The sequence below is a fragment of the Frieseomelitta varia genome, unplaced genomic scaffold (genome assembly GCF_011392965.1).
Source record: "Frieseomelitta varia isolate USP_RPSP 00005682 unplaced genomic scaffold, Fvar_1.2 scaffold_650, whole genome shotgun sequence".
NCBI classification, from domain to species: Eukaryota; Metazoa; Arthropoda; class Insecta; order Hymenoptera; family Apidae; genus Frieseomelitta; species Frieseomelitta varia.
Genome location: NW_025110424.1, coordinates 229,937 through 252,248, shown reverse-complemented (window position 1 = coordinate 252,248; position 22,312 = coordinate 229,937). Strand labels below are relative to the sequence as shown.

General features: G+C 31.3%; 5 protein-coding genes and 1 long non-coding RNA gene across 10 annotated transcripts; 3 read left to right on the top strand and 3 right to left on the bottom strand.

Annotated features, from left to right (window-relative positions):
- Positions 1-6,534: 6,534 nt before the first annotated feature.
- LOC122534939 lies at positions 6,535-12,113 on the bottom strand. Of its 3 annotated transcripts, none has more exons than XM_043666042.1 (8): positions 11,976-12,113; positions 11,004-11,159; positions 9,923-10,377; positions 9,270-9,516; positions 8,246-8,428; positions 7,917-8,166; positions 7,636-7,835; positions 6,535-7,553 (listed from the first exon to the last, which is right to left on the bottom strand). In XM_043666042.1, exons 1-8 carry the CDS (start codon positions 12,111-12,113, stop codon positions 7,419-7,421), a joined length of 1,764 nt encoding a protein of 587 aa, XP_043521977.1. In that variant the 3' UTR covers positions 6,535-7,418. The 3 variants fall into 3 exon arrangements, with proteins under 3 accessions (XP_043521977.1, XP_043521978.1, XP_043521979.1); XM_043666043.1 differs by having other exon boundaries at positions 9,923-10,374; XM_043666044.1 differs by lacking the exon at positions 11,976-12,113 and adding an exon at positions 11,365-11,476.
- LOC122534949 lies at positions 10,773-12,589 on the top strand. The gene is made up of 2 exons (XR_006308022.1): positions 10,773-11,042; positions 11,392-12,589. It is a non-coding gene; the product is annotated as an uncharacterized LOC122534949 (long non-coding RNA).
- A 701-nt stretch (positions 12,590-13,290) lies between these two features.
- On the bottom strand, positions 13,291-17,772 carry LOC122534938 (thioredoxin domain-containing protein 11). Its single transcript, XM_043666041.1, has 10 exons — positions 17,558-17,772; positions 17,138-17,348; positions 16,836-17,066; positions 16,544-16,750; positions 16,229-16,426; positions 15,726-16,165; positions 15,361-15,670; positions 15,069-15,299; positions 14,775-14,968; positions 13,291-14,708 (listed from the first exon to the last, which is right to left on the bottom strand). Exons 1-10 carry the CDS (start codon positions 17,770-17,772, stop codon positions 14,210-14,212), a joined length of 2,736 nt encoding a protein of 911 aa, XP_043521976.1. The 3' UTR covers positions 13,291-14,209.
- Positions 17,773-17,940: 168 nt separating this feature from the next.
- Positions 17,941-20,123, top strand: LOC122534941 (phosphatidylinositol N-acetylglucosaminyltransferase subunit Q). Of its 2 annotated transcripts, none has more exons than XM_043666045.1 (5): positions 17,941-18,971; positions 19,038-19,318; positions 19,386-19,578; positions 19,663-19,777; positions 19,852-20,123. In XM_043666045.1, exons 1-5 carry the CDS (start codon positions 18,114-18,116, stop codon positions 20,040-20,042), a joined length of 1,638 nt encoding a protein of 545 aa, XP_043521980.1. In that variant the 5' UTR covers positions 17,941-18,113; the 3' UTR covers positions 20,043-20,123. The 2 variants fall into 2 exon arrangements, 1 of the variants encoding a protein (XP_043521980.1); XR_006308019.1 differs by having other exon boundaries at positions 17,958-18,971; positions 19,650-19,777; positions 19,852-20,020.
- Positions 20,109-20,866, bottom strand: LOC122534948. The gene is made up of 2 exons (XM_043666055.1): positions 20,599-20,866; positions 20,109-20,476 (listed from the first exon to the last, which is right to left on the bottom strand). The coding sequence occupies exons 1-2, from the start codon at positions 20,661-20,663 to the stop codon at positions 20,149-20,151; spliced, it is 393 nt and encodes a 130-aa protein (XP_043521990.1). The 5' UTR covers positions 20,664-20,866; the 3' UTR covers positions 20,109-20,148.
- A 147-nt stretch (positions 20,867-21,013) lies between these two features.
- Positions 21,014-22,236, top strand: LOC122534944 (myb-like protein X). Of its 2 annotated transcripts, none has more exons than XM_043666051.1 (4): positions 21,014-21,116; positions 21,214-21,445; positions 21,537-21,720; positions 21,823-22,236. In XM_043666051.1, the coding sequence occupies exons 1-4, from the start codon at positions 21,035-21,037 to the stop codon at positions 22,096-22,098; spliced, it is 774 nt and encodes a 257-aa protein (XP_043521986.1). In that variant the 5' UTR covers positions 21,014-21,034; the 3' UTR covers positions 22,099-22,236. The 2 variants fall into 2 exon arrangements, with proteins under 2 accessions (XP_043521986.1, XP_043521985.1); XM_043666050.1 differs by having other exon boundaries at positions 21,534-21,720.
- The last annotated feature ends 76 nt before the right edge of the window (positions 22,237-22,312 follow it).

Sequence of the window (22,312 nt, the reverse complement as noted above, 5' to 3'; positions counted from 1 at the left end):
TAAACAGATCTTTATATAAAAAAATTAAATTCCACGTACAATATCGGACACACGCGGTCAATGATGACATTGATCGCAACAAATCGTTAACGCATTACTTTTTTTAATTTAAGTTTCAATGAAGCTGCATCTGTGATATCACAACAATGCCCTTGCAGTAAGATGCCCCCCCGAAAATAATGTCAACATTTTTTCGCTTAAAAATCCATCAATACAATTACAGCTTCGATCTCGTTTCACACGTTTAACGAATCATACCAACCATAAGAATGGGCAAACACAGTTGTTGTACATTTTGGTCCTTTGCCCGCCGATCTGCTGTGTCTGTTGCATTGACACGTTTGCACGTTACGAGAAATGATGAAGAACAAACGTTAACTTTTGACATATTTAAAGGAGATTAGATGAAAAAAAATTTTTTTTTTTTTAATGAGTCGAAAGGCAAACGTGTTAACAACAAACACAGTACACACAATACTTCTTTGACTTAGCTAGGCGGTAGGTGCAAAAATAAGAGACGTCGAGTGATCGCAATTCTCGCTCTGTTCTTTTTTTATTTTTCTATCTTCCTTTTTTTTTTTTTTTTNTTTTTTTTTTTTTTTTTTTTTTTCCTTTTTTTTTTTTTTTTTTTTTTTTTTTTTTTCTAAAGAGATTCATCAATGAACCATTGGCAGAGTCACAGGTATGCATATGAAGCATGGTTTCGAAATAAAGACAAGAAAAACATGTAGAAAATAAGTCGTTGAAAGAATTTTTAACAAATTACATAGCAATATTCGATTCAATAAATAGCTTAAAAATATTCAATAAAGAAGAAGAGAAAAAGAAAAAGAAGAAGAAGAAGAAGAAGAAATTCAAAAATATGGTTCTGATTAAAAAAAGAAAAGAGAATGAGAATGATTTCGAAATCAGATAGAAACAGTATGCGTATAGAGTTACATGAAGAGTACGAAGTTTGAAAAAAATTAGACCCGTAAGTTAGATTCGTCTGTCATGGACAATAAATGTGCTTCACGGTAATTACAAATTAAAAAAAAAGACCCCAATGATCTCGTGTATGGGAGACACGACTTGTTACAAGTACAATTATTTTAAAAAATACATATACATGTTATATGTATATATATATAAAATACAAGTAAAATAAAATATGATCGATCGATACGGGACGAGAGTTTTAAATATCTTGGATGACGAAGAGAAAAAATGTATATCTGACAATTGTTGAAATATACTTGAGACCGAACTTGGACGACGCGACGTCTCCTCATGGTGCATTTTGTGGGCATGGGACGTCGCCCCGTTCAAGCCACCGCTTACACTAATTACTATTCAACAATTCAAAATACTTATAATGATACACACAACCATGAATAATCTCAACAGCTGCTGGCCTTAACCCGACTAACTTATTATCATAGATAACTGCGGATACAAAAGTAATTCATTTTCTTTTTATCATTTCCTTATCGTCGTTCTATTGCTGCATCATGTATGTAATTAACGTACAACACCGTTGTTACATATCGAATTCTCTTTCTTTGTTTTTGTTTTAAGTTAGTTTCCGGCCGATCAAAGCTTCGTATCGCAAAAAAAAAAAAAATTCTGGCATTCATCGGATCTTGCATCACGATCTTCCATCGTTAATTATTTATCTTTCTCCTTCTATTTCTTTGTCGCTTCTCTCAATTCGTTCGCAATTTTTTCTCACTTCGCGTTGTGGTTGTATACAAAATATTGTAATCAGGGCGCTCGCAATCATTAGTCGCATGCGTTTTCCTTCTCCTCTTTCCTTTTTCCTTTAAAATTTCATTTCTCTTTTTCTCCTTCTTTTTAGTCTTTTCAATTCGTGTTTAAACAGAAAAAAGAGAAAGTCGAAAGAAGAAAAAGAGAACGCATCTGTCATCTCGCTGTCTTTACAATAGTTTTCTCTCGGTTTTCGCGTACGATTCAACCCATCATTCTCTGTCTCGCGTTTTAATTTATATTAATTTTATTAATATTATTACGCTCGATATAAAAATAATACTCAGTCGATTAGTTCAGATTTAATACTCAGTATAAGAACTGGGAAAGGGGTCTTAGCGTTTCCAGTTTTTACTGCGTGTGTTTTACTCCTTTTTTTCTTTTTTTTTTTTTAACCTTTTTACAGTGTGTTTCACGATTTACGCCTCCGTTATCGCTTCTTCTCTTCACCGTTTATACATATGTAATTATCGTGTGTGTACATAAGTTTTCGCTTATGCATTAAAGTACGTACAATGTAAATTATGTACGCCTTTAATGCGTGCCTACACGTGCAACGTGTGTACATGTATGTACTTATGTATGACTTAGGATCTCAACGAGGGAAACTCGGTGAAATCAAAAAGTTCACGGTCGCGCAAACGGACGGAACAGTGCTGCGAGTTAATAATTAATTACTTCTCAAGCCGCAGAGAGACGATTGACGATTCACCCCTCATTTATTTTATTTTTCTTCGTCGTTCCGTGTAAATACCTTTTCTTTCTCCACCCCCCTCCACCCCACCCTCTCTCTCTCTCTCTCTCTCACGCATACATACACACTATACATTCTCACTCTTACTCTCTCTTGCTCTCTATCTGTCATGTACAATTATGCATTTCTTTGTCTCATTTCATTTTTGTTTCTTATCCTCGAGACTTTTTTTCGTATACACTTGTTCATTGTAGACACGAAATGCCTCGTAGCCACGATTTTTTTCTTTTTTCTTTTTAAATAAGTTACTTTTGTTTTATCGAAGATCTGCACGTGACGACGAAGCACTTCGAATTGATCTCGTCTATTCTCGATCCACCGCTTTGATCTCGTTCCTGCTCGTCATTTTGGTAATTAATTACCAAACACTGTACATAGTTACATACACAGTATACAGAATGTTCCAAATTTAAATATCAAAAACTTCAAAAACAGGAAGGCGATTGATAAACTGAGAAAAAATGTTCTTTGAGAGATTTGCTCTTTCTCGCTCCATTTTGGAGAAAAGCGAAAGAAAAACGTTCTCGTTCCAAAGCTTTTTTGTCAAACAAGACCGAGCAAATTTCTAAAGGATTTCTTTTTTTTTGGGGGGGGGGGGGGGTGTTTATCGACGTTCCACGCATTCTCGAAGTTCTGACATTTAAATTTGGGACAGTTTGCATAATCAGATCGTCATTGACCATTTTTCTTTTTTTTTCCTTCTTTTGTACCCGTTAATAAGCGATTTGAAATTGAAGAAATATTAGTAATATTAATTGTAGAGGCACACGTGTTTCGTCAAGACGAAAAGGGAAGCGAGTGGATCGAAAACAGAGAACTACTAGTTACAATAAACGGCGTCGTAGATGTACGCGTATCTGTATTCAACAAAATCTCCAGGCGAAGGCACCTAAAGCATTGACCGTCCGCGTCTCGTACCGCATAAAAACCGAGCGTGTCTCGCAGAAAATGAGGGAAATGACCATATGCATACTGCCTGATCATTATCAACTGATGTGTGTAAATGTTTTGTTTCTCTTTTTTTTTTTTTACAAAATAAAGGAAAAGAAAGAGAGAGAGAAAAAAAAGAAAGAAAGAAAAAGGAAAAAAAGAGAGCGAAACTCGTATAAAGTACAACGTAGAAACAATAAATTAAGCCAGTCGTTGCCAAAAAAGAAAAAAAGATGTCTTACATAAACGTTGGTGCAAAAAACGGTGAGTACAATAAATTATAGTTTAAATAATTACTTAGGGGATGGTCGCTTATGTAAAAATAGACGTACAAAACAAGGATGAAGGAAAAGGACGGGGGGGAAATATGGGTAATAAGGGCACAATAGGGACACAGGAGGGAAGATAACTAAATAATTTAATAATTAAGTAAGACAAATCTCGCCGTCGGGGATTTCTTTAAGTAGTGATGGTTAAAACTCTTAACAGCTAAAATCAAACGCGTAGAATACTGATACATAAAAAAAAAAAAATCTATAAGAAGCCTCAGCTTTTTTTTTCTTTCGTTCTCATTGTAAAAAAAAAAAAAAAAAAAAAAAAACGAACCGTGACGAGTGGCGCTTTTGCAACTAAATCTTATTTAAAAAAGATCGTTATATCGTTAACATTTAATGAAATCGATATATTAATTGTGTGTGTGTGTGTGTTTGTGTGTGTGGGGGGCGCGCGCGTATGTATGTTTTGTATATAAATATATATAATAGCAATACTCGATTTCTCAATTCTAATAATTATAAAAAATATGCTCTAGCTTCAGAATTAGTAGAGAGCTCAAACCTAATTCTACTTACGCGACTACAATGGTAATAATAATAATAATGATAATAATAATAATAATAAAAAATATAAGGATAATAATAATAGTTATACCGTTTTTGTTATTTAACAAGCTACCGCGAGCCAAATATTTATAACTGAGAGAAAAAAAATGCCTAACAAAATAACTGTCCATTGCTTTCACTTTTTAAAAAATCAATATTATTTCATAAATAAGTTCATTCTTCTCACGTATGGTACACTTAAAAGAATGGTATTTTACAGTGTTCTGTTAATAAAACTTTTAAAAACTGGCGTTTTATAACCTGACCAGAAGAAGTCAAACTCGTAGTATGTATTTTAATTCATTTTCGATTTCATCCGTTAGTAATGCGTGTAACTCTAAATATGTATCACGTATCTTTTAAATAAGTATAATATACCACTTAAAAATAACAGTTTTTTTTATCTGAAATATGAAAATTCACAATCAAACAATACGCAATGATGACTGCAAATAAGACATTCAAATTTTGAAAGATATTTACAAATTCGTTTTACAATAAAAGTAAATAAAATACATAGAATATACACTTGTTGAAACTTATTTAAAAGATATGTTACCTCTTAATCATTTTGTAAAAGAGGAAGTATACGAATATGTACTAAATGGAAGGATCATTTCAACGTACAAGAGAAAAGTTTAGCAATCTGTTATTCAGATTGCAACTAATGTGAAATTACATCATCAGTATATTCTCCAATACTCGTGATGCCATGTTTTCAATGCCATTCATATATAAAAGATATAAAGGAATATAACAATAGCTTCAAAATAAGTTAGCTTTTGTTATGTATTAAATATGTCTAGATTTTCATTGAAAATTCCAAAAAATTTTATTAGATAAAAATTTAAAAAAAGAAAGGGAATAACACTGATTTGTGGTACCATTCATATTCGTATAGTAGCGTAGAACACTGTATTTATGTATGTATGTAGTACTTATGTATGTAAGTTTATGTGTAATGTGTGTATGTCGTGTGTAAATATATATATATATATATATATAAATATATTGTATATAAATATTTGTTGTATTTATAAATATATTTGTTGTATTTATCAATATATTTATAAATATTTGTTGTATTTATATACAATGTATATATATATGTATATATACATATATATCTATACACACAAGTGAGTTCATAAGGCTCCTTTGATAACGACTAAAACTAAGTTGCTCCACCAATTACTGTAAGTGAATTTAAAAGCTCTGTAAAGCAATGTATGCCAAGAGATATCACTGATAAGAAGAGCTGTAAGAAGAGAGAGAAAAATAAAGGAGAAATATGTAAATGCTGTATATGAGGTTTGTAAAAGAGAAAGATAAAACATTAATTTTTATCGTATGCCCTTAACTATATTCTATGTTACATAGACTAAATCTATTTTTGGCAAAGTTGTTTAGGTATACAATGTTAGATATAACAATACATGAGTAGATGCACTGGCCATTGTATTAAGTGATATTTAATGTTGCTTAATACCTCTTTATTAATGTGTGATCTGTACATTCTGGAAAATATAGATCAGTGATAACCCTTAGGAAAACAAGTAATTTTGTTTATCTACATCAAAATATCATCAACATTTTCTTTGTTTTCTTCTTTTACAATATGAAAATAAAATGAAATAGATAGAGTTAAGGAAGAAATTTAAAGGGAAATTGTGGAATACCTACAGCAACTGTGGAGCAATAAAATTTGTTACTTTTAACGTCTGGTATAAATGAATGTTATCTAAGTATTAGTTCCTGAAATTCATGTATATTCAAATTGTCGTCGAGAGAGCACGCAAACGAGTATTGTATGACGACAATCTATCCTACGTACCATCGCGTTTTTATTGCTTTCGGAGTCTTAGCTTATATGGTGGTGTGCTGCTTTGCCTATTAAGTACAAATTCTTGGCAACTGTATAAACAGTCGAGAAGCTTGTCAACACATAGAGAAAAAGGAAGGAAGAATACGTAAATGGTAGAAAGAGTATTTAAAACCGAGTGTTTACACCGGCAGTTTCGTGCTCATGTAAAAAAGTATCTACGTCATCTAAATTAAGATTCGTAATTAAATTATCTGCACTTACTGCAATAAGAGCTAAAAAAAGGAAGAGAAAAGAGATGAATCACTGAAAGGCCACTAGAATATGATATTTAAAGATGATACTGGCAAAAATGTAATTTGACGGCGCTCAAATTACAGAATATGTATCGAATGTTTTTCTCTTTAATTTGTCACATTGTGCAACCGTTTTTCTGTTCCATTCATTTTTTTTCCATTTTTTTAGTGAATAATAAGATTCCACTCGTTATTAAAACAAATTAAAAAATAGGTTTTGTTTACTAATTAAGTTTAGCTGAGACGTTTGTTTTTTTTTTTAGATTAAATATTTCGCAAAACAACGAGACTATTATGATTGTAACATCACTGACAGCTAAAAGCCCGTGGAACAAAACGGTTAAATTTTGTTCACTAATTTTTTAGTGACAGATCATTTTTTGCTTCTTCTTCTTTATTTCTAAGCCTTCCCGAACAGTAATCTAGCACCGTTCTAAAAACTTTCACTGGTGATTAAATTTCTTACGTCACTAAAAAAACAGACAACTACCACCATTCTTTTTTAACGCGTAAAATACGTGCGACACCGAAAGAACAATTTGCGCGTGTATGTACAACGATCGCCCGTCGCTCTCCATAGCTGCAAGCGTAGAAAATTTTGTATAAAAATATTCTTCGTATTCGTGTATATTATATATGTACATATTTTGAATAACCACGTAATTAATACTGCGTACTTAATATCATCGTTCCTTCGTGCGCTCTGCACCACGGGCTTGGTAGCTCAAGGGATAAATACACATCCCAATATTCTACCATCTCAAATTTTTCGAGACCGTGGGAAGAGAGGGAAATAAAGGAGAAAACAATCCAAAAAAGAGGATTATGGACGAGAGTCAGTGAATGACTGAAAGGAGAAGAACAATCTCGTCTTTTAAACCCTGTGTATCGCCGGACAGACTGTTCTGTCTAGAGATTCCTTGTTATATATAACGACTTATATGTATATACCTATACAGATAGAAGTCGTTCTGAAGCTGGTCGGGTTTTCAATGTGCCACTTCGGATAACGATGTCGCAACTAAGTTTAATGGTACGTCTGAAACATTCTCTGCATCTCCTTCCTCTGTTTCTTCTGTTTCTGTAGATAAATGACATTGTTCTCGCCCTTCTGCCTTCACATGCTGTTACAATATATAAATATTAAAAAAATGCAACAAAAGTGTAAAACTGTTATACAATCACTGATCGTTGAATGATACTTACGTGCATCATATAACTAGGTAAGGGAAGAGGGTAATTGAGTTGAGCGGTTGGGGTTGGTGGATGGCCACCGGGTATATGCGGTGGCGTTAGTGCAGCCATCATTAAGTGGGGTTGAATTTGTCGCCGAAGCGCTGCTAACATGTCTGCACTTTCTGCATCCATTTGTTCTGACTGTGGTGCCAAAATTAAGTCACCTTTTTCTTAAAAAAAAAAAAAAAAAAAGTTATATTGAAAAAGAAACAAAATATTTGAAAACGTTATGATATGTATGTAAAGCCTACTTCTATGCCTCGTTGGTTTCTCGCCTTTGGGTCTACGTCTGCGTGTATGTATCGTATCCCTTCTCATAGTAACTGGACGATTTACCCCGTGAAGTTTATAATAGAGTCCACAAGCGTTGCAAACCATTTCCCCCTTCATATTCCTTCTCCAAATTGTTGTGGTCATAGTGCCACAATTTGTACACGACATATCTACTTTTTTTGTCATATTACCACTATGTTGATCAAATTGTTGTTTCTGATCCTCTACCTACACAAATAATCAACAAATATTATGACATAATCATGACAAATATATTTTGTTTTACATAATGAATTTCCGATCATACCTTCACTTTTATTTTATTTGACCATGCTGTAAAATCTTGTGCTTGTTCTTCGTTAGACTCGTGTTGATAATTAACATCTGGACTCATTGGAGCTTTACTAGGATAGCTTTGTTTTCTACGACCTTTGGTCTCTTTTCGACCAACACTGGCAGGACTCGACGGATTGCTATCCACAGATGTACCCTATAGATTAATAAAGAAATTATTACATATCTACTATATTACATTTTTAATTCATTCAGTAATTATTTTAATTTCGCATTTGTAGTTCGAAATTCTCTTGATATAGATAATTTGCCAACGAACAAAAATAATTTTCTCCGAGTATCCATTATCGGAATAAAACCATAAATAAAGCCAATAAAATGGAAAATAGTACAAAGGATAGTACAATCCTGTTTCATACCGGAAGAAATTGAAAAATTCCTCGGAACAAGACGCATTTAAAAATCTGTAGAAACCCAACTTATCTGAACATCTGTTAACAGCAGCTTGACATGGTGGACTTAGCGCTTATAGACTATCACAAAGACTTCTCAGTTATCTATTATCTACAAGGCCTACTACATTTCTTACCTGCAAGCAGATGGGACCTGAATAGGTTCCAAAGGGATCCCTTGACACCCAAGGGTCACCTGACCTATCTTCTTTTTTATACCTGCAGTTCTTTTCTAGTATTTGCATTGAACAAACTGCAAGGACTTCTCATGGAAAAACTTTTATTTGCAGGAAGATTTAGAGGTCAAAGGAGTATGAATAACAAAGAAAGTAAAGATTTTCCATTTTTCTATAAATCTCAGAATTTTGTTAAAAAGGTATAATTTCGAAAAAAGAGAATTTCAACTTTTATTACTATTTCTATATTAACGTTATATATTTTAAAAATATCCAAAATATATTTGAAAAATCTTAGCGAGAATTTGGCAGAAGTTTTTAATGACATTTTAGAACGCACTCAATCTGAACATGATAGCTACGATTTATATTATTGAAATATTCAAATATTATTTTAAAATTCACGAACCTTGTTTTCTATACAGGAGATATTAGTACGATTGCCGAGTACAGAACAATCAGGTATGGTACGTTCGATTGTTGTCCCTTGGGTGTCCCTATAAAACCTAATCTGGGGTGATACTCTGTCCGCATCAATCGGCGTAATACCAATTTGTCTGTTGTTGATCAAGGAACGCAGTAAATTAGTCGCTTCACCAGTAAAACCATTATTTAATTTATCACCATTTGTCCTGGTAATCTCTAAACTCCTGTTGCTGAAAACAAACACAAAGATTATATCGTTTCAAATCTAATAATATAAGTAGATACAGATGTAATATATCAGTAGTTAGTCAAGTATTATCTTTAAAGATACTCTAATTTCTAGACGAAAAAGTTACTGCAAACAGTAATTATTTTGAAAGTCCAAAGGTAAATATGTTAAGCACAAGACTATATTTACAATCTTAACAAAGAATAATATAAACTGTGAAGTACAGTGTAATGTGATAATGTAAACTTTACATTATCTATTTACATTATACATTAAATTGATTAAGTGAACATACGTATTAAATAAATAAGTACACACAAACAGAAACTGCTATACAATGTAGATTTATGCTCTCATACTCTATGAAATAAACTTCCTTACAAACAAATTTAAAATTTTGTACTTACTTTGCTAATGCTTGCCATAATTTTGTTGTTTCTTGATCAATATTTGTATCTGAACAGTTGCTTTCTGGTGTATCCATTCTATTTACTGGACTCCGATTAGGGGTACTTGTTTTTGATTCTTCATAGTTTGTTTCTACTTTTATTCTCTTGTTAATAGTCATATCATAACCATTTTCTTCCCCCTCAGTATCCTGCTCATCTCGATCTTCTATTTCTAATCTGTCTGGATCAGAGCTATTTGAACACGTGTCATCTTCTGGTCCACACTTAATATTATCATGTTCAGGCATGTCATTGGTGCACAACTCCAAATGATGTGTTTGAGTCTGAGGTATAACGTTTTGATTAATGCTGGCCGGAGAATTAGGCTCCTCATTGAACAATGTTTTGTTCAATTGGAGAAATGACTGTAGAGGATTTAAACCTGCTACTTTGGCAGTGGAGAAAGATTTCTTCTGAAACAAAACAAATTACTATTCATTAGAATTGTTTAAATAAAATATACAAATAAAAAATGTATTTAAAAATATCTATAAAAAGAAGACTATAATATTTAATACATTCATATGTCATTTTTATTAAAATTATACTGAGCAAACATTTATTGACTTCAGCATAAATTTTCATCTATTAGAACGAATTAAAAATATTTTCACATTTGTACTTTGTACCTGATCAGAATACACTCACAAAAAAATAATTAGCTATGTGCATAAATTTTTCTATTCTGTAATCACTATCAAATTAATCAGGTTAAAGGTGACTGCATTAAAGGAAACCTTGAAGTGTCTTACATAATTACTGATAGGCACAAAGGCATATAAATATCCTGTATGTATTAAATGTATGTTTACAATATGTGGAATGTACATGTGCCAAAGCACATTCTTATCTACAATCACATATTGCATGTTTTCAGTTGCATCATTACTTAGAATGGAATGACTGCTCATTGGTGCTACTGTGTTAAATTGTCTTATTCTTTTAACTGGAAAATGATGTGATTCATATTGTATAATCTGATTTATGTCAATAATATCTCTTTATCCATGGCATTCAAAAAAATATATTTAATAACTACCTGATCATCGTGTGATGATAACTGCTTGGCATAATCCAGGTACTGTTTGAGTATGACATCAGATTTGTGTGACACTTCACGAAAGTTGTGCAGTACATCCAACTTGTATACGCATCGGTGACAGATGTTTGGTGGCAAAGAATCCCCATCTTTTACCTGAATAAAACGCAATTGTGTCATTGGTTTTTTTTTGATCGACAAGTCTATAGCTACTTCTATAATATTTATGACAATATTCTCATTTGTATAACTTCAATTAATTTCTAATACTTCCTAAAAAAGATCAAATAACAATTACAAAATGAAGTTAACATAGAAAGCAATGCTAACCATTATTACATTTTTAATTACATATAAACACGTAAAACATATCTTAATTTCTGTTTAGGTGAAAATTCAAAATAAACTTCAGGGAGGAATAAAAGGAGCGACTTTTTTCTCTAAGTAGGTTGAACGGAAACGGAGTTTTCCTCCAGAAGAGACCGTATGTACCGTATATATGCGAAAACAGATCGCGGATTACGTGGACAGAGAAGAGATATATAGGATAGAATAAAATGTGACAGCGGCTCGTGGAATCCGCGTGTGAAACCTGATAACAGGCCGTCTAAATAAGGAGTTGCTCCCCTCTACCATGAGATCCGCACAACAGCGAGGAGCACACAGCTTATCACTGCCATTTTAAATCCCCCGTGAGTCGGCTTATCTCGCGGACACATCTCTTGCCAAACTTTCTCCCGTGGCACGCGCACATACACACACGCACCCTTGAGATAGTGAGGTTGAATAGAGATAGAAGACAATATACAGAGAGAGAGCAAGCGAAGAGCGAGCGAAACGAAGGAAAAGTGGATAGGAGTGCGCGTAGGAGAGAGGGAGACACACCGACGAGTGCGAGGACCACAGATGGTCGCGTCTGATTTATCTTCGTCTCGGCACGAGGACCCGGTGAAAACTCTAGACGAGACTCACCGTAATCGAGAGGCACGTCAGTATCTTATCGGCGAAGTTCCGCTGGGCGCCTTCCTCTTCGAATATGGACAATTTGACACCGTCCGACGATAAACAAAGGCGACACAGCTCGTAGAACTTGGGCGGTACATCGAACATAATTGTGAGCTCCGGCTACGTTGCGCCTTGCGTAAAGCGCGAGTCATCAAGAGGTAGACTCTTTTCTTGGCCGACGTACTATCTTTCTCCACTGCCACTACGCGTTTAGCGACAAGGAAGGGTACGCGATCACTTATCACAGTCACCGCCGCGGCTCATTGTCAGCGGCACAGTACACACGGTCATACAGTTATGTTTCCACATAGAAGGGAAACTACCAAGGGAAACCGAATGTTTCTCCGACTTCCTTTCTATGATCCTGCTCGCTAGGGGGCGTTGACGAACATTTCCGAGGTTACCGAATTTCACTGGAATCTCAGACTGAACCTGATCGAATCCATCTCTTGTTCCCTTTCTTGTCCCTCTCTATCTTGTCTTTTTTTATAGTAGTTATATTTATCAAGATAACTAACTAATCTTATGAATAATAAGAAAACGTACTTGATACTTGTGAATATATAATTAGAACTAATAACTTTGTTATTCGCATTTATTACACGATTATCAGTCCTGCCCTTCTCCTTCGCAGATTTTTTTCCGACTTCTTTCGTCGTGGCAATCGAGAAAAAAGATTCAGGTTCCAATTTTCAGATTACACTATTTATCTTATTCGCGTAAGAAATATTTCTATTTCGTGTCTGTATACGCCTTGTAAAATATAACTGTACTTTCGTGAATTATGAATTTAGGATATAGATTTGCGCTATAGATGCGAATCAATGATTAGCAGCAAAATGATTTAAATACATTTATTAAGTTTGTCGATCCATTTTTATATACAATAAAAAAGATTTGAAAATTTATTTCTTGTACAAAATGTATTGCGTTATTATTAACGAAGCGTATTAAATGATATAAAATCATTAAAATTATTCTATTCGCATAACATTATTGGAAATGATCAAAAACCCAAGTGACAATTCAATGCCGTGTACTGATCAAAGATCAGCAATTAAATCGCTAGAAAAAAACGAGTTTCTTATCACACGTCATTTTACTAGGAATTTCATTACATCGAATAAGTAGCCCAACCCATAAATAAATCAGGCAAACGGAGAGAATGACTAACGCAAGATTACGCGACCCATCGACCACTTTCGGCCCACGCTATTTTATCACTTTTAATCCGATCTTCGTACATATAAGGTCGTGGTACAGTAAATATAGATTTTTTTGAATTTTGTTATGAATTCATTATGCCACCAATAAGTCTTATACGATTAAAATCAGAGTTACAATAGTTACAAAATGATATGAATTAATATTTTAATTGTTCGTTGCAATCATTATATAATTGTAATTAATTATTTTACACTTCTTTTTCTCTATTCATAATCTTTTTATATTTTTTTTATATCAATGTATAGTTTTTATTCTTATAACGTATAACAATATTTACACAAATGTACAAGTTACATACATTTTTAATAAATGTATGCACGAATCACACAATAGAACCAAATAGAAACTCAAACTGATAATCTCACTTTGATGTAGAGATAGGACTTACTTAATATTGCCTAAATATCTTGTATTTTAAAATAAATTCTGAAAGTTAGAATTTACGTGCTTTGCTATTGTACATCTGCAATAATACATTTTGCTTCTCTGGTCTAACATTAAACATCATGAATATTAATGAAAGGTGAGTAAGTCTAATGTACGTACACTCCCTGTATAGGATCATGATGCACTGGAAAAAATAGTCTTATCAATGTGTTACTATCTTTGTTTGAACGATAGTTATAAATATCTTTTCCTTGCAAAATTTTTATAAAAATTTAAATAAAAAATAACGAATGTACATTTTTTACAAGTACATAGCAAAAATTGCATCCATAATATTTTCGCACCATTAAATGGGGAATGTTTTTTTTTCGCACTGAAGTGATAAGTATTTTCCTAATACATATTCACAAAAATATTTAAATAAGTTGTGATATCATTTGCGCATGATACATACAATTCAGCTGAATGTATTTTACATTCGTAAAATAAAACCGTTTGTGAGGTATATACTGTACATTTAGTACAAAGTCATAAAAGAACTTAGGTAAAATAACATTCATTGCAATATATCTATCTTTAAATCGATATCACAATTCGCTTCTAATCATTTTCCTTTCGAGAACATTTTGTTCTTGATATAAATCTTCCACTTGATTGCTATTTATTTTGCTATCTAACTCAAGTGACCTAATATTTTTATAATATTTTCTATATTTTTTTCTGATGAGTTTTACTTTGTATTGATCCTCTCTGAGGTCGATAGTGGAACTCAATATTAAGTGTATATCTTTAATGTGTGCCAATTTTAGTAAAATGACTTTTCTTTTATTCCTGGCACTTGTTCTTCCTAGTATAGCAATATGCCTTATTAATTTTCGATAATCTCGAAGCAATTGTTGAATAATATCTAAACACAGCCAACGAGTTCGAGCGATACACGCATCTGGAATCATACCGGCTCCAGACTGACAAATATTTACAAGCGCTTCAACATGCGAATCTTCGTCCAAATTTGCTAAAATAAAATTCACAAGATTCGGTATTGTAATTGACAAAGAAAATGGATACACCGTGCTATCCTCTTTTCTGAAATGAAAGAAACAAGAAAACTATTAAAGAATACAATACCAATAGCAATTCAATTCTACTTACCTTTTGGCAGGAAAAAAAAGAATGGATGGGAATCGATTCATATTATATTCCCACGGTAAATCATTATTATCACCGTCTACTCTTACAAATAACAGATGATCCATTTTGTGTAAGTAATGAGCTACTGTTAAGTATACATAAAATATTGCGCTACAAAATGCACAATAAGGAGAGTGGTACATTATGACCACATCCTAAAAAAAAAAATCATTCAATTTAATATCTCTTTTATCTTATAACTTTATCTCTTTTCTTATAAACTTTAAAACATGTTTATTATCCCTCTTAATTTACCTTCGTTGGATCTAATATAGTATCTAAGAATGTTTCAGTTGTTAATTCTGGTATGCATATATTTTGTACATTTTTCGTTTTACAACTAACTTTAGTTTTAAATTTTTGTACAAAACGTCTCGAATTATTAGAACGTAATGTACGTTGTAAAAAACCTTGAGTATAATTATTTATAAACTGTATAAGTGTATATCGATTAAAATCTTCCTGCATGACATATTGACTTTCATGCTAAAAGAAAAAATAACAAATTATTATATGTGACAATAAGAAAATACATTCAAATACTTACAACAACATCTAATATAACAACAGCAGTTTTATCTTTCCTTTTTAAAAGGTCTATGCCCAGGCCTTCCGCGAAATAAAAATAATGTAAACTATCAATTGCTATTAATGTCAATGTTTTATTAATTGTACACACTGATTTTGTTAAATTTATATTTGGATATTCGAGATTATCTCGCGGAAATATAGGTTGATGATATCTGTTTCCAATTATCCATCTTTTACACTCAGATCTTAAATGTGCTTGTTTTATTGCGTTTGCAGATCGTACATCCTCTTCGTTTGTAATAAATGCCGATATTTTGTATTTTTGACTGAAAAAATAAATATATTAGCTGATGAAATAATTACAATCAATTTCATTTATACCTCTTAAATTTAAAGTTGTCTTCGTATTTTACTATAGTAGGATCTTCATTACAACAAATTTCATATTTCTGTTGTGAATCATGTGTAGCTGAAACTTTGAAAATATCAACGCCTTCGCAAACGTGATTAAATTTATTACTATTCAGTTTACAAATAGACATTTTTTTGTTTGCGTTGCTGAATATATTCTTTTTACACAAAGAACATTTGTTCATTACAACATTAACACAGCAACTATCGTTAATCCATTTTTGGATTGAAGTGCTGGTAATGAAATCATTTCTTTGATTACTAATTTCCTTCAAAAGTTTCGCACAAAATTTGTTTTGCTCCGAATGCCTCGCAATAGCAGTACGACGCTTGAAACTGAGACGATTAATTATCTCCTTAGTTAAGATGTTATCTGCACAATTATAATATTGTAGTCCAATTTCTCTGATCTAAAAAATCAATGTAATTGTTATTATATATTGTTTCGCGTTTGAGTCTATAATATTACATACCAGGTTAAAATTATAATTTTCAGAATGCAAAGGATTACGAGGAGTGAAGAGAAAAAGCACAGGCCCTTCTCTCAAATATGGTGCTAATGTTAGTGCTTTTACTCCAGGAGGTTGCAGCCACAGAACTGGTTGGTGAATAAAGCTGCTAATCCAATTTAATATGTTTTCGGAAGTCCATTCAGAGTCTTCTGGATACCTCTACACATTTGAATTCTCAAACTCATTTAATTGTGCTATATATGCAAATGTTTCTGCTTTATGTATCCAATGTATTTACCATTACTCAAGTATAAGACTTTTGTTTTATGTACTTACTAGAGACTTGCTCCACATAAATAAATTTGCAGATGGAAATTTATAAATATTATAGTCCGTTTCACTAGATAGTGCACTAGTAACAATAGCAAAAGCCAATTCTCTATTAGGGTCCTCTTCTAATGTTCGTAAAGCAGCCTTATAAAATTCTTTGTAACCAGGAGTTTTATCTAACCGAGTGAAATTAAAATAACCTACTACTACAATCTGCAATGATAATAACGAACAATTCATCTCTTTATAAAAATATATGTCTAATTGTAGATTGTATGAATCATTTATTTATACTTACATCATAATTCACACGTAAATCTGTTAATTGTTCTTTATGTGTGATCCTAACAATTGGATTCATAACTGTATTAAGAAATTTTATCATATATGGCCATGTACGTATACCTCTGTATTCTATACCAGAATCTCTCGAAGGATAAAGCATTAGCACTGGATAGCTTTGTATTTTGTTATATTGAGCTTTACATTCTGAATTTGGATGCCAGCAATTAATAGCAGCAAAAAAAATCTAAAAATCATAAAAATATCTTGGTCTTGTTATGTGATTAAAAGAAGCACTTGTGAATATATATTTGGTACCTGTGAATGATAATATTGAGCAACTGTTTCAAATTCTTGGCGTACGGCTTGGCTTTCTGCGTCCCACGGGGCATAATACATAACAAAACTGAAGTCTGCTTCCGTAACTCTTTCTATCATAGCTCCTAAATGTCCTTTATAAAAATCCAAGACGATTGAACTTTGGTTGAAGAATGGTTTAGCTAATGGAGGTTTTGATACTTTGGGAGAACTGTAATAAAAATAATAACTATACAATACAACATACAAAATAATAAAAATACATAATACTATCAGACAGAAGTATGCTTTTATTATCAATACGGTACTTTCAAATTACCGCACATTATCACAATGTAAAGCCACGTTTCAGTGCGACAGCAACATGACATGAATGTTAATAAATTTTTAACTAGAAAATCGTTATAACCTAAAACTTACGAACTATGAAGAGCAGCTAAGGTGGTAAAAATAATTGCAAGGAAAAAACGAATGATTTTCCTGGCATATGAAAACATCTTGTTGGCTAGTCTCTCTTTTATCGCGATCTTCTGATGCGACTCTTTGGCCACGTCGTTACTTCCTGAGTCCGGTGTAGTCGTGTGCGAGTTATCACCATTTCTAGGCCTGCTCGCTTCAACCTCTTCTTTCAACATTATCCGTCCAAACCAAAAGGAAATTAAAAGGAAGAAGATACCACGCGCTAAAGCTTCATCACACGTTAGTTGTTTACTCCGGTGCTGCCGATCCAAATACTGCTTATTTAATTAAAACTAATTAGCCGGGATTTTCACAGATTCCTGTCGAGCCACCTGTATTTTTGCAAACCGGAAACAGCTGACCGCTTGTCAACATATCGTCAATGCACGATTTGAAAATGATTATAATTTAAAATAAAATGAAAGAGATTGTATTATTATAATGGAAGATTAACTGATGATATAAATAAAACATTTGAAAAAGTGGAATAAAGTATTAAAAGATTCATACATGATTAATGCATAAGAACAATATTTTCATTAAAGACATGAGTGTACCCTATACTAATGAAAAGTCTGCAATGAAAAGTGTATTAATTTTCTTACCAAACAGACTTTATAAAGAAAAGCCTGGATACATGTTTGGTAAAGTAATATATGATGATAATACAGGAGTAAAAAAGTTTTATGTCATCGGTGTACGTAAAGTAGACAATATAGAAACAATTAAATGCGTTAGTATAATTGGATATTACTTTGGTACAGAATACAAACGAGGATATGTGGATAAGAAATATTTAGATTGGATTAATGTGTGCTTGCATCCTACATTTTCCTCTAAAGACAATATCTATGACTACAGTTTGAAAAATATTATTGTGAATAATAAAAAAATTTCCACCTTACACTATCATACAGTCATTACAGTGTATGATCAGTCTGTATTCAGAGAAACAGAATTATTTGCTCAAAAAGCAATATCTGGAGACCACTTTTATGAGTTAATGAAAATCATACAAAACAAGCAAGTTGAAAGAGAAATACAGAAAAAAGGAAAATGTACTTATATAAAGGAAACACTGCTTGTGTATCATATGTTTGTATACTTTTATCCAGTTCTTTTTCTTGCCAAAATTACCAACAAATTACTACCAGTTTTAAAATATTCTTTTCTTGGCTTACATGTTAATGGATGGTTGAAGAATGTTAAATGGATGTTAATCACCGTAATAAAGAACAAAAGATTTACTTTGAAAACTGGCAACTATGTTTTTGCATTAATAATAGACATGTTACTGGGAATTTCTGTATTGCAATTGTTGTTGCACAACTTTGAATATATATCTCCATCTCAAATACTTTTGGATAATGCGGAGGTAATGTACATTAAAAATTACGTGAAATTAATAGTAAACTTAATGTAACCATATGTTATTTTATAGAAGGTAGTAACGTTTCTGAAAGATTTAATCAATTGGCTAATGGGTGTACCAGCTGGCTTAAAATTAAATCATGCCTTAAATAATATGCTTGGAAAATTTTTTTTATACCATATACATATGTGGTGGACATTCTTAATATTTATGAAACCTGTGATGGATTTTACATTTGAAGTATTGCTATTATTTGGAAAGCTTGGCATTACATTTCAAATAGCAATAGCAGCTGATCTTTTAGCACTTGTCAGTTTTCATGCTTATTGTATTTATGTATATGCTGCAAGGTATTAAATACATAAGTTACAGAAACTACAAAAATGCGATCAGATAATAACTTAATCTTTTCAACAGGCTTTTCAACATTCAGTTGAGAGGTATTACTGCTTTGTTTCGATTATTTTTGGGTAAGAAGAAAAATCCATTGAGAGAAAGAATCGATTCTTGCCAATATCAACCTGATCAGCTGTTTGTTGGAACTTTATTGTTTACTATTCTGCTATTCCTTATGCCAACAACTTGGGTTTATTATGTAGTTTTTACTATGGTACATTATAAATAATTATATTATATATATATAATAGATTATGACTATGATTGTTATTTAATAATTAATAGGTTCATTTTACAGCTCAGATTGGTATTAATTAGCTTTGGAGGTTTGTTGACAAGAATGAAGTTTTATTTTCAAGTTATGCCTGTATATGCATTTTTTAAGTGGTTATTCCATTCTTATAGCACATGCAGTAAGCAAATGTTATTGATTTACAATTGATTTATAATTGGATCACTTACAAATTATATAATTTATATATTCTAGGTGTCGTTAATATTGAAGTACATTCGTATAAAACAGAAGGGCCAATAGTATTAATAATGACAATGGTTATAGCATCATGGCATTATACATGGGACAAGTGTATACCAGATACAATTAATCGTCATCCACCAATAGAATGGAATAAAATAATAAATAATATAATATGGGGTGAATTACTTTATCCATTATAGATATTTACTTATGGTTTTATTTAATAAAGAATTTATTTATACATGTTATATTTAATTATTAAATAAACATTTTCAACTACATTATATTCTATTATATAATTCAATTTTATTTTACATTTTTCTGTTTTCCATATATATGTTCTACGACTGCCGGATCCATATTTTTTATCATAGCCTCATCGATATCATTTTCTTCCCTCAAGATACCAAAGTATATAAAAAAGACAGCTAAGCTTAAAGCTATAATTGTTGGTTGAAAAAATGGTTTATTTCTCGCTTCTGCACTTGTATATCTAGCAGAAAGTTTTGCTGCTTTAGATGTTGAAAATTTATAAGGTTTATCATAATCATCAACATCGTCATCATTTTTTGTTTTATTTTTCTCTGAACTGGCACTATATTTTAAAACGGAACATATTTGAGGAAAAGAAAGCCTAAAACAATTAAGTTTTTATTATAATTTTAAAATATTTAAATTATCTACCTAGCCTTCTCTAGTATACACAATTTAATGTTGTAGTACAAAAAAAAAGAAGTATTATATATTTAAACATACCTCTTTTCTAACAATGATTTATTATTTCTAAGTTGTAAAGCACTTTCAATCAATCTCGAACGCATTATTATTAAAAATAAAAATTGCACAATTTATGTATGAAATTTTTAAGTTTTAATATGTTAAAAAAACACCAAATGTTGTGTATATATTCTATTTGGTATTATTACTGTTCTCCTATATCCTTTTTATTTTGTAAAAGACAAACATTAATTAAAAGATTTTTTATAAATATTATTTTGATGTTCTTATATTATTCATTGTGTTGTTATTGTAATAAGTTGTGTGAGTAGATGTGCTCACACATGTGTACAACGGTAATTAAGTTTAGAATTCTTATTTGCTATTAATTGGAAGAATATTATTAATACTCTAAATGTTGCAATTTTATAAGTTTAAAATTATATTTATATAGAGTATCTAAGTGAGCAATAGAATGGAATTTGATAGTACGTCAAAATTTGGGGTTAGGAGTTCAAAATCGCATAAACGAACGAAGAAAGGGTATGAATCTAAAGGTAAATATTTAATAAATCTTATTTATATTTTTACATTATATATACAGTCCATTTAAATTTGTATAATACAAGTTTATCTTTAATTTATCATTTGCAGAAATTACAAGTAAAATAGATAAAACTATTACCTCAGAATCTGATACTAATCAAATGGAAAAAGTAAATAAGCAGGAGTTAAAATATACAAGACAAAAAAGAAAAAGAAAGATTTCAAATAATAATAACAACAATAATAATACTAATAAACGTACAATTAATGACAATGATGAGGAAAATGTCTTTGCTGAAATAAAAGAAAACCAGGATAAAAAAGATGAGAAAAAGACAAAGTAAATATGACTTTATATGCATATTTACATTCTGATTGTTTTGTAGCTTATGTAAGTTATATGTATATAAATATAAACTTTTTGTTAATAGTATATGCACAAGAACTAACTTAAATGATACAGAAAAGATTCACAAAAATGACGAAAAAAAGGTTCGGACAAAACAGCCTTCTAAGAGACAATTGAAGAGAGAAAAAGCTGAGAAAAAAGAGAATGAAAAAAGAATGAGCAATAGAATGGAAACAATGAAGAAAGGACTTAATTATGTTTCAAAGGTTTTAAAGATTTCTTTTATAATATTACTTTATTACTTAAAATGTAGATATTCGAGAACAAGGAACAGTTTCTAATTCTTTCTATGATAACATCATTTACAGTGGAAACATGCACGATCTGAATGGAAATTTGAAAAATTAAGGCAAATTTGGTTAATTGACAATTTACTGGATGAAACTTCTATACCAGATGACATTTTTCCAACAGTTTTGGAGTATTTTGAAGGGTGTAAAGGAATGGCTAGAGAACAACTTTTAAAAAAAGGCATGGATATTATAAGGAAGGTAGAAGAGAATGAAGAAAACAAAGACGAAGTAGAATCTATTGCTTATCAAAGGGCAAGGGAACTTCTACAAGCTTTACCTACGGAAACTTAATTAATTTGCAATTATACTTAAAATTTATCAACATTTGACAAAATGAAACATTCTTTTATATGTTGCTAATCATTGTTCTTTCATTCATAAAATAGTTGTATTAAATTTTGGTAAATAATTAAATTTATTTGTTTATTATGTTAAAAATAATTTATTTTAGAATTTCATATATATATCATATATATCATATATATGAAGTTTATAAAGTTAATGA

Excerpts from the sequence above, each read along its gene's own strand:
- LOC122534944 (XM_043666050.1), top strand. The coding sequence starts at position 21,035 with ATGGAATTTGATAGTACGTCAAAATTTGGGGTTAGGAGTTCAAAATCG. Across the intron at positions 21,117-21,213 it reads GAAAGGGTATGAATCTAAAG|AAATTACAAGTAAAATAGAT; the intron begins GTAAATATTTAA and ends TATCATTTGCAG. Across the intron at positions 21,446-21,533 it reads AAAGATGAGAAAAAGACAAA|TAGTATATGCACAAGAACTA; the intron begins GTAAATATGACT and ends ACTTTTTGTTAA.
- LOC122534938 (XM_043666041.1), bottom strand. The coding sequence starts at position 17,772 with ATGTTGAAAGAAGAGGTTGAAGCGAGCAGGCCTAGAAATGGTGATAAC. Across the intron at positions 16,751-16,835 it reads ATTTACGTGTGAATTATGAT|ATTGTAGTAGTAGGTTATTT; the intron begins GTAAGTATAAAT and ends TTATCATTGCAG. Across the intron at positions 14,709-14,774 it reads CTTTTTTTTCCTGCCAAAAG|AAAAGAGGATAGCACGGTGT; the intron begins GTAAGTAGAATT and ends CTTTCATTTCAG.
- LOC122534948 (XM_043666055.1), bottom strand. The coding sequence starts at position 20,663 with ATGCGTTCGAGATTGATTGAAAGTGCTTTACAACTTAGAAATAATAAA. Across the intron at positions 20,477-20,598 it reads AAATCATTGTTAGAAAAGAG|GCTTTCTTTTCCTCAAATAT; the intron begins GTATGTTTAAAT and ends TAATTGTTTTAG.
- LOC122534941 (XM_043666045.1), top strand. The coding sequence starts at position 18,114 with ATGCATAAGAACAATATTTTCATTAAAGACATGAGTGTACCCTATACT. Across the intron at positions 18,972-19,037 it reads TACTTTTGGATAATGCGGAG|AAGGTAGTAACGTTTCTGAA; the intron begins GTAATGTACATT and ends GTTATTTTATAG. Across the intron at positions 19,778-19,851 it reads CCATTCTTATAGCACATGCA|GTGTCGTTAATATTGAAGTA; the intron begins GTAAGCAAATGT and ends TATATATTCTAG.
- LOC122534939 (XM_043666042.1), bottom strand. The coding sequence starts at position 12,113 with ATGTTCGATGTACCGCCCAAGTTCTACGAGCTGTGTCGCCTTTGTTTA. Across the intron at positions 8,429-9,269 it reads TCTCCTGTATAGAAAACAAG|GGTACATCTGTGGATAGCAA; the intron begins GTTCGTGAATTT and ends ATTAATCTATAG. Across the intron at positions 7,554-7,635 it reads TACCTAGTTATATGATGCAC|CATGTGAAGGCAGAAGGGCG; the intron begins GTAAGTATCATT and ends ATATTGTAACAG.